The sequence below is a fragment of the Entelurus aequoreus genome, linkage group LG03 (genome assembly GCF_033978785.1).
Source record: "Entelurus aequoreus isolate RoL-2023_Sb linkage group LG03, RoL_Eaeq_v1.1, whole genome shotgun sequence".
NCBI lineage: Eukaryota > Metazoa > Chordata > Actinopteri > Syngnathiformes > Syngnathidae > Entelurus > Entelurus aequoreus.
In genome coordinates, this window is record NC_084733.1 from 7,352,903 (window position 1) to 7,369,614 (window position 16,712).

A 16,712-nucleotide genomic window follows, 5' to 3' on the forward strand; every position below is an offset into this window, starting at 1 on the left:
AGAAGCTGATTGGTCCTGGCCTGGTGGCGGACTCTGACGTCACAACCGTCACGACATTTCTCGTAAAATCGTCCTGTGAGTCAGCTCCGTTGTTTCGACTAATTGACTTTTTTATGTGTACATTTATAATTAAGAGTATATAAAGTATTAAGATATCATTTTACCGTTTAATGAAGGTTATCATTCTTTATTAAAACATTTTTTTTCAAAAGGGTGTCCAATAATTTCTAAAACTCTTTTTTTCATATATATTGTGGCCAAACAGCAACATTTTTGTTTCATCTGACCACAGAACTTTCCTCCAGAAGGTCTTATCTTTGTCCATGTGATGTCAGATGAAACAAAAATGGAGCTCTTTGGCCACAAGAAGAAACACATGTGTTGAAGCTTGGTGGTTTGCCTGAGAGCAAGATGGGTGATGATGTGACTTGCCCAAGGACACAACGGCAGCGACTAAGATGGCAGAAAAGGTTTCTGGATGGCCGACCTGCACGCTGAACCACGCAGAATACAATATTTTAAATTAGTTTTGATTTCTTATTAAATTACAAAATAAAAATGTCCCATAAAAACACAAACAAACTCTAATATTTGTTTTATCTTAAGGTATTAATTTGCCGGTGCTCCTTTTTCCCATTTAAAGCATGCAGAAAAATATGTCAGTTTCCCAATAGTCCAATGATTTGTTATTTGAATCTGGAATTTTCTTTTCTTGACTCTAAACTACGAAGAAGTCACTTGATCAATGTTGTATTGTTTATAAACTATTGGCTGTCAACTCGTGTGATTAATCACATGAAATTTATTTGTGCATGTATCCTGGAAGAACTTTAGATAAAAACTGCTGCCAAGTTTTGCAGAAATAAATGACATGCATTCAAGTAAAACGTTGCAAAAACGTTCCTGGGTGACATTCTGACAGCAAAATTGCATTTGTGTACAAATGTGGTCTTTTTTTCAATCAAATTTTAGACTTAGACTTAGACTTCCTTTTTATTGTCATTCATATTTGAACTTTACAGTACAGATAATTTAATTATGCAAGCGAATAATTAATCAGGATTAATCTGAATTCCAAAATGTGAGTACCGGTAACCTGATTAAAAAATATATATATAATTTGACATCCCTATGATGTATAAACAATCAGATGATATTTTAAACCTGTTTAGACTTGAAACTGCTATCGTATGTACAGTTTTGTTATGAACTGATGGTTGGACTATGGATTGTCTCTTATCTCCATGATAAAGAATGTGCACACCGTCGAACGAAAATGTAAAAGATCTTGTTTTGTAATCAGGATTGTAGATTTGGCTGCGTTGGTCAAGTGGTGGAATGAAAACTTTGAGGCAACCTTTGTGACGACTGCAATGATGTGAGACAGAAGAAGATTTTATCAGGGAGAAAGTACAACTTTAAATTCCCTGTAAGCCAAGTGGCTCCGGTAATAGTGACAAAACATTTCATGCATGTCATGTGTGACACACCTACACTGTCATGTGACACACCTACACTGTGTTCACTAACACTTCAACGTCACCTGGGACGCTCCGCCGCTCCCAGTCTGTGGAACGCTCTCCCTGACCCCCTGAGGGCACCACAGACTGTGGATGGTTTTAAAAAAGCCTTTTTTATTTAGATATGTGTGCTTGTTGTGTAGGTGTTACCCTGTCATGTGACACACCTACACTGTCATGTGACACACCTGCACTCTGTTCACTGACACTTACATTAACGTCACTTAGGACGCTGCGCCGCTCCCAGTCTGTGGATCGCTCACCCTGACCACCTGAGGGCACCACAGACTGTGGATGCTTTTTAAAAAAGCCTTTTTTTTTTTTTTTTAGATATATGTGTGCTAGTTCTAGCTATTAGGCTGTTGTAGTTTTTATTTTATTTACTATTTATTTTACTTGTTGGGGGCAGCTATTTGTGGTTCTAGCGTTTTTTTTTTTTTTTTTTTTTTTTTTAAATGCACTGTGGCACTTTGAGGTTGTTTGCTCAATGTAAAGTGCTTCTACAAATACAATCTATTATTGTTATTATTATTATAGGACTTATTTTCACTATGCAACATGCACACGCCCCAATGTGCCTCACCTTCCTTAGCAACACTAAAGCACAACAATGCTGGCGTCCACAACATTCTACACACGTTAAACACGCTCACTGAGTCACACTTGCTGCAGAAATGTTTACAGCAGAAAAACATCAAGTTAATCCCACATTTCTTGACTTGAATAAAGTTTACACAAGTCTTTTATGAAAACATTTAATTTCAAATAAGTTAATACTCAACTAGAGTCATTCATGAAAAAATACATTTGACACTCCATAAGAGGGAAGTTATTTAGGCGTCACGATCCCCTCCAACTGGGCCTAAACGGGACATACAGAGAGTTAGTGAGAGCCATGAAGGTAAATATCATGTCATGTGACTACAATGAAGGTAAACATCATGTCATGTGACTACAATGAAGGTAAACATGTCATGTGACTACAATGAAGGTAAACATCATGTCATGTGACTACAATGAAGGTAAACATGTCATGTGACTAGAATGAAGGTAAACATCATGTCATGTGACTAGAATGAAGGTAAACATGTCATGTGACTACAATGAAGGTAAACATCATGTCATGTTACTACAATGAAGGTAAACATCATGTCATGTGACTACAATGAAGGTAAACATCATGTCATGTGACTACAATGAAGGTAAACATCATGCCATGTGACTACAGCGAAGGTAAACATCATGTCATGTGACTACAATGAAGGTAAACATCATGCCATGTGACTACAATGAAGGTAAACATCATGTCATGTGACTACAATGAAGGTAAACATCATGTCATGTGACTACAATGAAGGTAAACATCATGCCATGTGACTACAGCGAAGGTAAACATCATGTCATGTGACTACAATGAAGGTAAACATGTCATGTGAGTACAATGAAGGTAAACATCATGTCATGTGAGTACAATGAAGGTAAACATCATGTCATGTGACTATAGTGAAGGTAAACATCATGTAATGTGACTATAATGAAGGTAAACATCATGTCATGTGACTATAATGAAGGTAAACATCATGTCATGTGACTATAATGAAGGTAAACATCATGTCATGTTACTACAATGAAGGTAAACATCATGTCATGTGACTACAATGAAGATAAACATCATGTCATGTGACTACAATGAAGGTAAACATCATGTCATGTGACTACAATGAAGGTAAACATCATGCCATGTGACTACAATGAAGGTAAACATCATGTCATGTGACTACAATGAAGGTAAACATGTCATGTGACTACAATGAAGGTAAACATGTCATGTGACTACAATGAAGGTAAACATCATGTCATGTGACTACAATGAAGGTAAACATCACGTCATGTGACTATAGTGAAGGTAAACATCATGTCATGTGACTATAATGAAGGTAAACATCATGTCATGTGACTACAATGAAGGTAAACATCATGTCATGTGACTATAATAAAGGTAAACATCATGTCATGTGACTACAATGAAGGTAAACATCATGTCATGTGACTACAATGAAGGTAAACATCATGTCATGTGACTACAATGAAGGTAAACATCATGTCATGTGACTACAATGAAGATAAACATCATGTCATGTGACTACAATGAAGGTAAACATCATGTCATGTGACTACAATGAAGGTAAACATCATGTCATGTGACTACAACGAAGGTAAACATCGTGTCATGTGACTACAATGAAGGTAAACATGTCATGTGACTACAATGAAGGTAAACATGTCATGTGACTACAATGTAGGTAAACATCATGTCATGTGACTACAATGAAGGTAAACATCACGTCATGTGACTATAGTGAAGGTAAACATCATGTCATGTGACTATAATGAAGGTAAACATCATGTCATGTGACTACAATGAAGGTAAACATCATGTCATGTGACTATAATAAAGGTAAACATCATGTCATGTGACTACAATGAAGGTAAACATCATGTCATGTGACTACAATGAAGGTAAACATCATGTCATGTGACTACAATGAAGGTAAACATCATGTCATGTGACTACAATGAAGGTAAACATTATGTCATGTGACTACAATGAAGGTAAACATCATGTCATGTGACTACAATGAAGGTAAACATCATGTCATGTGACTACAATGAAGGTAAACATCATGTCATGTGACTACAACGAAGGTAAACATCATGTCATGTGACTACAATGAAGGTAAACATCACGTCATGTGACTAGAATGAAGGTAAACATGTTATGTGACTAGAATGAAGGTAAACATCATGTCATGTGACTAGAATGAAGGTAAACATGTCATGTGACTAGAATGAAGGTAAACATGTCATGTGACTAGAATGAAGGTAAACATCATGTCATGTGACTAGAATGAAGGTAAACATCATGTCATGTGACTACAATGAAGGTAAACATCATGCCATGTGACTGTAATGAAGGTAAATGTGATGTCATGTGACTACAATGAAAGTAAACATCACGTCATGTGACTACAATGAAGGTAAACATCATGTCATGTGACTACGGTACAATGAAGGTAAACATCATGTCATGTGACTACAATGAAGGTAAACATCATGTCATGTTACTACAATGAAGGTAAACATCATGTCATGTGACTACAATGAAGGTACACATCATGTCATGTGACTATAATGAAGGTAAACATCATGCCATGTGACTACAATGAAGGTAAACATCATGTCATGTGACTACAATGAAGGTAAACATCATGTCATTTGACTACAATGAAGGTAAACATTATGTCATGTGACTACAATGAAGGTAAACATCATGTCATGTGACTACAATGAAGGTAAACATCATGTCATGTGACTACAATGAAGGTAAACATCATGTCATGTGACTACAACGAAGGTAAACATCATGTCATGTGACTACAATGAAGGTAAACATCACGTCATGTGACTAGAATGAAGGTAAACATGTTATGTGACTAGAATGAAGGTAAACATCATGTCATGTGACTAGAATGAAGGTAAACATGTCATGTGACTAGAATGAAGGTAAACATGTCATGTGACTAGAATGAAGGTAAACATCATGTCATGTGACTAGAATGAAGGTAAACATCATGTCATGTGACTACAATGAAGGTAAACATCATGCCATGTGACTGTAATGAAGGTAAATGTGATGTCATGTGACTACAATGAAAGTAAACATCACGTCATGTGACTACAATGAAGGTAAACATCATGTCATGCGACTACGGTACAATGAAGGTAAACATCATGTCATGTGACTACAATGAAGGTAAACATCATGTCATGTTACTACAATGAAGGTAAACATCATGTCATGTGACTACAATGAAGGTACACATCATGTCATGTGACTATAATGAAGGTAAACATCATGCCATGTGACTACAATGAAGGTAAACATCATGTCATGTGACTATAATGAAGGTAAACATCATGTCATGTGACTACAATGAAGGTAAACATCATGTAATGTGACTATAATGAAGGTAAACATCATGTCATGTGACAATAATGAAGGTAAACATCATGTCATGTGACTACAATGAAGGTAAACATCATGTCATGTGACTACGATAAAGGTAAACATCATGTCATGTGACTATAATGCATCACCTTCAGCTGCTGGTTGGTTCTCTTCAAGAACTGAATCTGCTCCGTATATTTCTTTTCTTGCACTTCATGTTTTTCTTCTTCTGTCTTTTCAATGGCGTCACATTTGGCCTTTTCATCCCGCAATTCTTTCTCCAGCTCCGTTTTATTCTTCTCCAACTCCGCTATCTAGGAATGAAAGGGATAGGAAACGGACTGACTTCACATCAGGTATCAAGTAGACAGCAGGAAAATACTAAATAAGATAGGATATTATTACAACAGTTCCTCATCTAGTGGTCATTGACTTACTCAACTGCAGCAAGTACAAGGTTTAAGGGGTGTTTGCATAATAAATCCATGATGTACCCTTTTCTCCATGTCCACTTTGTCCTGTTCAGCCTGCAAAGCTTTCCTCATGCCAAAAACAACACTGCTCTCATAGAAGGTCTGGTACGCGGCGATAGTCATCTGGATCTCGTCTCTGACCCGCAACAGCAAGTGACCCCTCTCCGCACAATTGATGGTCACCTGTCTGATCAGCTCATCTTGGAGAGAGAGAAGAGCGGCTTAGTTCCCACAACTTTAAGTTCCTCCTAATAATGACGACCAGCCTGAGCTCTTTTCACACCACTCGTGAAAGAAAGCCAGCTGATCTGTGCAAAGGCCGGCGACCAGGTTAGGTTAGTTACTTTACTAGTACCCGAAGGTAAACTTGTTTTGCAGCCAGTAAGATCAGGACATCCATTGAAACATAGAGAAAGTCACATCTTAGATATGCAATACAAAGACCTAACAGATAACAAACATTGCCAAGATCAGCTACAACCCTAGCCTAATATATCCCACCTCCCCGGATTGTAAATAATCAAATGTATATACTTGTTCTTATGCTTTCTGAGCTCACTATGTTCACTGCTCACTCTACATATCCTACCAAGTGAGACCTACACTGTTACGGTTAGAATAATCATGTATATATATTATCACACAACTTTAGTATGCTTAAAGTCTGTTGCTATAGTTATTAGCAATTGTGCTCAAGTTAGACTTTTGTATCTGCGCAAGGACGAAATTCTTGTCTGAGGGGTGGCCTCAGCCGCCGATGTTATCTTTGTGTTTTAGCCCGCTAACAGCCAAGGACTTCAAGGACCTCAACGCAGATAAGACGACAGCACGCAGACGAAGCGAAATCACAAGGCCCCCTCCCCCAGCACATTCCGTCACGTATTGTGCGTCCTGGACCTGCTTTGCATGATATATGTGACCACTCCTTTTAGAGGCGGCCTCAGTGATGTTGACTAGGGAACTCCTGAATAAATAGAGGGACGCGGTAGCTCAGGGGTCACCAACCTTTTTGAAACCAAGAGCTACTTCTTGGGTACTGATTAATGCGAAGGGCTACCAGTTTGATACACACTTAAATAAATTGCCAGAAATAGCCAATTTGCTCAATTTACCTTTAACTCTATGTTATTATTAATAATTAATGATATTTACACTTAATTGAACGGTTTAAAAGAGGAGAAAACACGAAAAAATTATAATTCAATTTTTAAACATAGTTATCTTCAATTTCGACTCTTTAAAATTCAAAATTCAACCAAAAAAAAGAAGAGAAAAACTAGCTAATTCAAATCTTTTTGAAAAAATTTAAACAATTATTTATGGAACATCATTAGTAATTTTTCCTGATTACGATTAATTTTAGAATTTTGATGACATATTTTAAATAGGTTAAAATCCAATCTACACTTTGTTAGAATATATAACAAATTGGACCAAGCTATATTTCTAACAAAGACAAATCATTATTTCTTCTAGATTTTCCAGAACAAAAAATGTAAAAGAAATTCAAAAGACTTTGAAATAAGATTTAAATTTGATTCTACAGATTTTCTAGATTTGCCAGAATAATTTTTTTTGAAATTTAATCATAATAAGTTTGAAGAAATATTTCACAAATATTCTTCGTCGAAAAAACAGAAGCTAAAATGAATAATTAAATTAAAATGTATTTATTATTCTTTATAATAAAACAAATAAATTTACTTGAACATTGATTTAAATTGTCAGGAAAGAAGAGGAAGGAATTTAAAAGGTAAAAAGGTATATGTGTTTAAAAATCCTAAAATCATTTTTAAGGTTGTATTTTTTCTCTAAAATTGTCTTTCTGAAAGTTACAAGAAGCAAAGTAAAAAAAATAATGAATTTATTTAAACAAGTGAAGACCAAGTCTTTAAAATATTTTCTTGGATTTTCAAATTCTATTTGAGTTTTGTCTCTCTTAGTATTAAAAATGTCAGGCAAAGCGAGACCAGCTTGCTAGTAAATAAATGCAATTTAAAAAATAGAGGCTGCTCACTGGTAAGTGCTGCTATTTGAGCTATTTTTAGAACAGGCCAGCGGGCTACTCATCTGGTCCTTACAGGCTACCTGGTGCCCGCGGGCACCGCGTTGGTGACCCCTGCGGTAGCTGAACCTTAGAGTGTAGGGCGAGACTGTGACTAAGTGTGCAGCTCCATGCGTTCTCCACATGAGCTAAATTGAACTCTGTCTCTGCATGGTTCCTTGCTTCTTGTCTGATTAATAGATGTCATCAGTGTTTGAACCTGACAGTTACAACGTCTATTTCTCAGATGATAAACTTGTATGATGACTGAAGTATGCTGACAGCAACCTAACCTAACCCCCACATTGTAAATAATTCAATCTATATACTCTGATGATGAACTTGTGTGATGACTGTATTATGCTGATAGTATATAATTTGTACCATGAATTGATTAACGTGGACCCCGACTTAAACAAGTTGAAAAACGTATTCGGGTGTTACCATTTAGTGGTCAATTGTACGGAATATGTACTGTACTGTGCAATCTACTAATACAAGTTTCAATCAATCAATCAATCAATCACAAAATAGTACTCCAAGTTCCCCATAAAAACAGGGTCAAGAAAGGGGCGTGGTTTGTATTGGATTATTAAGACTACAGGATAAATTATTTATTTTTTAGTGCAAAATAACAAAATAAACAAAACAATAGTGGGCTATCCCCTACTTAAATATTTGCCTAACTTGGACAAGAATCACACTCCCTTTTCCCCACTCTCCACATAAAGACCCCGCACTATAATGTCTGACATGACTGCTGCCATCATAAATATATCCTTCATATGTCTGTTCGGTTAAGCACCCTTTAGTTTAGTCATTGACATTTTGCAAGCTAGTTTTGCTTCTCAACGGTGTCACACGAATAGAGTTTCATAAAAAGGGAAACTGCACATTTTGAGGATGTTTCCCCATCACTCACAACCCTTTTGTGAGGCAAGACTTTCTCGATTCTGTCAATTCTACATTTGGAAAAACTGCCAGTACGAGACAGCTAAACTTCTACTAAACATCAAAAAACCGTGCCTGCATATTACGGGCATGTGATTTGAACTGAATGGAAAAAGACTGAAAATAAGCCGGGGGTCTCGGGCGGTGTCCTGGTGGGGTGACAAGGGGGGCGGGGGCTGTTTTAGTGTTCAAAGAATTGAAAAATGATGGACAGAGTTGACATAAATACATATCCCATTCTTCCAAATGAATCACTATGTCTGTTTCTATGTTATTTAGTCACTACAGTAGTTATGTTCACATCCACAGGAACCACATGGGTTAGCCTACTCTATACAGTATTTACAACCTTACTAGTGTTCACTTTACAGCCACATATGGTTCATCTACTTATTGACATTATTTACACATTACTTTTGTCTGTTTCAGTCACTATGTTATTTAGTCACTACAACTTGTGTTCACATCCACAGGAACCACATGGGTTAGCCTACTCTATACAGTATTTACAACCTTATTAGTGTTCACTTCACAGCCACAGATGGTTCATCTACTTATTGACATTATATACACATTACTTTTGTCTGTTTCAGTCACCATGTTATTTAGTCACTACAGTAGTTATGTTCACATCCACAGGAACCACATGGGTTAGCCTACTCTATACAGTATTTACAACTTTACTAGTAGTGTTCACTTCACAGTCACAGATGGTTCATCTACTTATTGACATTATTTACACATGACTTTTGTCTGTTTCAGTCACTATGTTATTTAGTCACTACAACTTGTGTTCACATCCACAGGAACCACATGGGTTAGCCTACTCTATACAGTATTTACAACCTTACTAGTGTTCACTTCACAGCCACAGATGGTTCATCTACTTATTGACATTATATACACATTACTTTTGTCTGTTTCAGTCACTATGTTATTTAGTCACTACAACTTGTGTTCACATCCACAGGAACCACATGGGTTAGCCTACTATATACAGTATTTACAACCTTACTAGTATTCACTTCACAGCCACAGATGGTTCATCTACTTATTGACATTATTTACACATTACTTTGGCATTTTTGCTTTGATGGCTCTGACATGAGCCTACCTGGCAAACTTTTGTGCAGCTTACATTTTCCTTTTTGTTTTTGCTTTAGTGGATTCTGCCTTGGATTTTATAGCCAATTTCTGTCTCTTTGACTCCCTCTCCACGTCTAATAGCCATTTGTGATTTATAGCATGAAATAACAAATATCTTGTTGTTTATGTTTCAAAATGATTCAACTATTAAATGTCAAAATAGTAGAAATAATGAACAAAAATGTCAGCTACTGTCTTGTTGTAAAACAGCAATGAAAATGAAAGTTAGCATTTAGACAGACTATACTGTAGCAAACATGTCTGCCACAATCGTGTGTGTTCTTAAATGTGTATTCCACCTCTTCCTTAACAAATTAAACAAGTTGAAAAACTTATTTGGGTGCTACCATTTAGTGGTCAATTGTACGGAATATGTACTTCACTGTGCAACCTACTAATAAAAGTCTCAATCAATCAATTCCACTTTTGATTTGGGCTTACATGGTAAACAAGTCAAATTAATGTTTTATCATACATTTGTCCAAATGTGGCCAACATTGTGGGTTTCCTGGACGTGGTCTAAACGGCTAACAGAAACATCTAAGGAAGAGAATCCCTCTGCCATCTTCCACTAGTTTTTTTAAAGATATAAATCTTGAATATTCCCTCTTCTCTTCTCCGACTCTCTCTTCGTCGGCAAGAAAGCGGCGCCCAAAAGCCAATTATTGAGCTTGTTGGCGGTCTAAAGAAGGGACAAGCTTCCGCTCGAGCGAAGGTTGTCCGCCTGGCACGAGTGTTGGACTTTACTCTATTGAATCGAGGCACATTATTTTTGGACTTTTTAAAAATGACAGGGTTTATTTTTAAATGGTTGTCATGATGACATTGTCCCCCTATTCCATGTCAGTCAATTGCCAAAGTGCACTGCATCAATTCTTATACATTTTCACGGACATATTTTGCAGTAGGACACAGCTCGATCCTTACCAAAGCACTGTGTATAAAGCTCTCTTCGCACAGGGCAGATTCCGGTCTCTATGGCACGCCGTTGCTGCAGCTTCCTGTCCAACAGTTCCTCAAGGTTGACCACGTCCGCTCGGGTGCACGGCGCACTGGACACCTGCTGCACCCACAGTTGGTTTCCCTCCATCCATTCCCTGCAGCGCACAAGAGTGAGATATTGCGTGTGGAATGGCTGCATATGCTTTGGAAAGTGTGTACACGGTACCTGGGTGGGAAGATGAGGTTGAGTATGTCCTCATTTTGTTGCCGGGTGGCTTCCGCTGCAGATGACTTGGCTTTAGGAGGGGGCGGCACGGGGGAGTCAGCGTGCGGCTGAGAGCTCACTTTAAAAGGTCGGCCCCCCTATGTGAATATTTTTTTTATAGTTAAACAGGCTTTTTTAAACCAGTTGGGGAAAACTACTGCATATTTTGTGGTGTTTTCTGCTCACTCCAGACTCGCTGTAGGAAATAAAAATCAGTTTTACCTTCAAACTTAACTGAAGAGGTTTTTATTTTATTTCTGTCATCTGCTGTACACTTTAAAAAGCATGCTGTTTTGTAACCTAAAGAGTCAGATTGCATTGTTTTTGTAGTTTTATTGAACTTGATTTCTACGTGTTGCTGTATTGTAAGTAGGTTAGGTGGGTAGGACTAGTTTTTTTGTGTACTTTTCAGGTATGTTGGCACAAATTGTGCTTGTTAACCCTTGTGTAATGTTCATATTGTTGTTACTCAGCCAGCGTTTGTGGGTCTGATGGACCCGTTGCATTTTGTGGCTTTTAATGCCTCACAATCAAACACTTTTATGTTAAAATACTGAACAGGGGCCGTATTTATCAAGCGTCTTAGAGTGCCATTTTACACTTAAGTCCTGAGCATTTGCGAAATGTAGTCCTACTCTCAAACTTAAGAATAAAAGCTATTTATCAACTTTCTTAAGTCTAAGAATCACTCTTACTCTCCACGATATTTAAGAGACCTTCAGAGGTGTCCTAAGTGGTTAGGAGTTGCCAGCAGGGGATGGCACTGAGGCGAGAGAGACGTGCGCGAACGTTCAGGGAGCGGAAGGATGTCCTGGCTTTGTTTGATGACGAGCAGCTGATCAGACGGTATCGTTTAGACAGAGCGGGTATTATTTTTGTCACAGATTTAATAATTTTCGATTCCATGTTGATTTCTGCATGTGGCTGCAGTGGGCTAGTATATATAGAGCCACCCACACCAGTTTCAAATTAGTTGCCTAATTATTTAATTGGAAAGAAAATGTTATGAGAGTAGCGTATGTGTGTGTGTGGCCCTTTAATAGGTGACAGCATGTGAGGTGAGTGACGTCAGTGAGTGTGTGGGCGAGAGAAGAGAGGGAGCGGTAGCGTGAGTGCGGGCGGGGACTAGTTTGTTTTGTGTTGGATTGGCTGTGTGCAAGCAATCAATAAAGCAAGATTTGCAACTAATCGCTGGACTCATCATTCACCCTAAAGTCGTCCGCTGTGGAGACCCACTGTCGGGTAAAGTGAAGGGTGTTGCCCCGAGCATACATCGGCCCTGGAGAAGTGTCTCCCCTGCGCTCTTCGACTACGGTCTGGGGAAACATTTATTTTTGATTCATTGCCAATATTGTTTGTTTGTTTTGTATTATTTTGTAGTTTATTGTCAAAATATACACTCCCATTGTCCACTTAAATATTTCTAAGATATTTATTTATTCTTAGACAAGGGATTCCCTTCCGTGATTGGTCATTTCTATGGACACAGAAATGACGTCACCTAAAATTCAGTTTACGGCACATAGTAATGTCGTAATTCAGCTCTGAGTGTGACACTTAAGATTCAGTCCTACACTTCGCTGAAAGTGTGAGTAAGACGCTTGATAACTAACTTTTAAGTGCAGCTTTCAGCGAATAATTTCTTTACTCTTAAGTCAACTCTTAGCAGACTTCTTAGGAGTAATTCTAAGAAGCTTGATAAGTACGGCCCCAGATGTTTACCTTATCCCAATAAACATCTGTTCAGTATTTTAACATAAAAGTGTTTGATTGTGAGGCATTAAAAGCCACAAAATGCAACGGGTCCATCAGACCCACAAACGCTGGCTGAGTAGCAACAATATGAACGTTGCACGGAAAATTTCTCTGCCAGTTTCTGCATCCCACAGGGATTCTTCTTTTGTGTATCTGCATCTGCGGTTCCCACAAAAGGTTGCAACATTGTTCGTCAACACTGTCTGCTCTCATTTTCTCGCACATTTTACTCTCTGATGTTCTGTGTACCTACACCCTGTCCTCCTCCTGTCTAGGCCTGCTGTGTGTGTGTGTGTGTGGTACACAGAACATCAATTTCCACACTTCTATTAGCCAGTGGACCTGGACATCTTATATGTAATAGAAATGTGTAGGGGGGGTGTATGGTGTGTGGTCATTAAATATGTATTCTGATATATGTTCTTCACAGAAAATGAGCCAAAGTCAGTGAGTCTCAGTTTGAAAAAATTATTAATTGTATCATTTTGCTTTTAATAAAAAATGAAAACGGGTCCCACAGACCCGAACACCACACAAGCATTAAGTAAATTATGCTACCTATTTTTATGGACTTGCCTCTTTGTGATGTTAAGTTCCTGTTGTAAGCTGTTATACCAGACCTGGACATTCGGCGGCCCGCGGGCCACATCCGGCCCTTTGTGCGTCCCTGTCCGGCCCGCGTGAGGCCAATCATAAATTACAAAATAAATTGAAAAAAGTATCTATGTCGAGTGTGCAATACAACGGTGCTGCTTTTGTTTTGAAAAGCGTTATTTGTATTACGGTACTTCCGTGTGGACTATGCTCGCGCGCGATTGTGAGTGAATGTGAACAGCGGCAATCACAAATTACAAAATAAATTTAAAAAAAACATATATGTCGTGCGTGCAATACAACTGTGCTGCTTTTATTTTGAAAAGTGTTATTTATGGGCGTATGTCCGTGTGTAAGCTGTGAGTGAAGGTGCACAGCGACAAGTGATGCCTAGTTACCCCCGAGACGCTAAAAAGAGAAAAGTTGATGAGGAATGGCGTGTTTTCAACAAGACATGGACTGCCAAGTATTTCTTTACAGAAATTAAAGGTAAAGCCGTGTGCTTAATTTGTGGTACACAGGTTGCTGTGTTTAAAGAATATAATTTGAATCGACACTACACGACGAAGCACGAGGAAAAATACCGGAATCTGTCTGATGAAGCGCGCGCAAGGGAGGCTGATGCGTTGATGGTAAAACTGCAAACCCAACAAGGACTTTTTGCCAAATTTCACACCCCCAGATATGCAGCTGTTAGGACAAGTTTCGTCATTTCTCACAAAATCGCCAGAAAAAGTTAGGCGTTTTCTGACGGAGAGTTTATTAAGGAGTTCTTATTGGACTCTGTTGCGCTGATATGCCCGGAGAAGAGGGGCGCATTTGAGAACGTGTCACTCTCCCGACGCACTGTAACGAGGCGGGTTGAGACCATCGCTGGAAACTTGGAGCTTCAGCTGAAGAACAGAACGGCCGACTTTGACTGTTTTTCGCTGGCTTTGGACGAGAGCTGCGATGTACGTAACACCGCCCAGCTGCTCATCTTCTTACATGGGATAACTGCAGACTTTCAAATCAGGGAGGAGCTGGCAGCCATGCAGTCAATTAAAGAGACAACCACAGGTAATGACTTGTTCACATAGGTAAATGCGTGTTTGGACATGTTAGGACTGAAATGGGACAAGCTGGCAGGTGTGACAACAGATGGTTGTCCAAATCTGACGGGGAAAAATGTTGGAGTTTTAAAGATGATGCAGGATAAAGTGACAGAAATGGACATTTTTGCATTGTATTATACATCAGGAAGTGTTGTGTAAGACAGTGTTAAAAATAAAACCATCAAAAGCAATCTGCTTTTGTATAAAGTTAAGTTAGGTTAAATGAAATTATTATTATTATTATTATTTATCTTACGGTATATCAAAAATAATTTGAGCATAATTTAATTGAAATATTGTCGGTGAGACCCTCCAGCAGGGCTCAGGTTGCTCATGCGGCCACCGGTAAAAATTAATTGCCCACCCCTGTGTTATACAGCAGTGGTTCTCAAATGGGGGTACGCGTACCCCTGGGGGTACTTGAAGGTATGCCAAGGGGTACGTGAGATTTTTTTTAAATGTCTGTCAAAAAACTGTGAAAAGAAATGCAACAATGCAATATTCAGTGTTGACAGCTAGATTTTTTGTGGACATGTTCCATAAATATTGATGTTAAAGATTTCTTTTTTTGTGAAGAAATGTTTAGAATTAAGTTCATGAATCCAGATGAATCTCTATTACAATCCCCAAAGAGGGCACTTTAGGTTGATGATTACTCCTATGTGTAGAAATCTTTATTTATAATTGAATCACTTGTTTATTTTTCAACAAGTTTTTAGTTATTTTTATATCTTTTTTTCCAAATAGTTCAAGAAAGACCACAACAAATGAACAATATTTTGCACTGTTATACAATTTAATAAATCAGAAACTGATGACATAGTGCTGTATTTTACTTCTTTATCTTTTTTTTTCAACCAAAAATGCTTTGCTATGATTAGGGGGTACTTGAATTACAAAAAAATGTTCACAGGGGGTACATCACTGAAAAAAGGTTGAGAACCACTGCTATACAGTATATGCCTTGAGCTCTTATTTTGAAGGCGCTAAGAGCGGAAGTGGTGACACGTTGTGGCGGAGCGGCGTTTTGAAAACAAACGAAATAAAGTTGTTCCCGTCTTTATTCCACATAAATCAGAAGACAGCAGCAAGATGAAAGAAGTCTTCGCGTTTTCTGACAAGACGGAAGCTCCGCCGTTGCTAGCTGCGACTAGCTGAGTTGAAGCTAGCTGACTCTCTGAACTTTACGGTAATTACACGTCTTTCTTTTGTAACCAAGGGTTTATATATGTCGCCTATACTGTATACAACTAGAAAATAACAAACACGAAGGCTCCAGTTTCACACCAGGACCACTTTATTTCGTTTGTTTTCAAAACGCCGCTCCACCGCAACGTGTCGCCACTTCCGCTCCTAGCGCCTTCAAAATAAGAGCTCAAGGCATATACCGTATAACAGCTTATAACAGGAACTTAACATCACAAAGAGGCAAGTCCATACAAATAGTTTCCAATAACAACATCCTCATTGGCGCATGGAGCCCTTTTAAATAACAAGTGTCGGCATAGTCAACTCACCTTTGAAGATTTCTTGTCTGTGGTTTTGCTGATTAAAACTGGGTTCTCATATTTGAGGAGCGTCTCGGGGGGTTCGAACATGGTGCCCTAAAAACATCAATAACACATCTAAAAACATCAATAATACATCTAAAAAACATCTACAGCGGAAGGTCCAGCAGGTTGGTTCCGACTTCGCAACTCATAAAGACAAAATGTCCATTAAAATGTCTCATTTTTGACAGCTTCCACTCGTTTTAAAGGCGTCAGTCAGCCTTGTCGGCAGCTCGAGAGTGAAGTGTTTGAAATATGAGATCATACAAAGCGGCGGTGACTCTGACGTCATTACTATTTGACGACGTCATTACTAATCGACGGCGTCATTCGACGCGACGAAGCGTTTCCCCCCAACCTAGCTTCTTC

The 16,712-nt window shown here is 38.3% G+C and overlaps 1 protein-coding gene across 1 annotated transcript; it reads right to left on the reverse strand.

The window, feature by feature from the left end:
* Positions 1-2,242: 2,242 nt before the first annotated feature.
* On the reverse strand, positions 2,243-16,712 carry LOC133646046 (axonemal dynein light intermediate polypeptide 1-like). Its single transcript, XM_062041018.1, has 6 exons — positions 16,311-16,712; positions 11,312-11,448; positions 11,071-11,240; positions 6,024-6,202; positions 5,679-5,843; positions 2,243-2,382 (listed from the first exon to the last, which is right to left on the reverse strand). Exons 1-6 carry the CDS (start codon positions 16,389-16,391, stop codon positions 2,350-2,352), a joined length of 765 nt encoding a protein of 254 aa, XP_061897002.1. The 5' UTR covers positions 16,392-16,712; the 3' UTR covers positions 2,243-2,349.

What these genes read in the sequence shown, in the direction of transcription:
- LOC133646046 (XM_062041018.1), bottom strand. Translation starts at nt 16,391, where the DNA reads ATGTTCGAACCCCCCGAGACGCTCCTCAAATATGAGAACCCAGTTTTA. An exon ending in CAGACAAGAAATCTTCAAAG is followed by an intron (nt 11,449 to 16,310) that starts GTGAGTTGACTA and finishes ATATTCACATAG; the next exon opens with GGGGGCCGACCTTTTAAAGT. An exon ending in GCTTTATACACAGTGCTTTG is followed by an intron (nt 6,203 to 11,070) that starts GTAAGGATCGAG and finishes TCTCTCTCCAAG; the next exon opens with ATGAGCTGATCAGACAGGTG.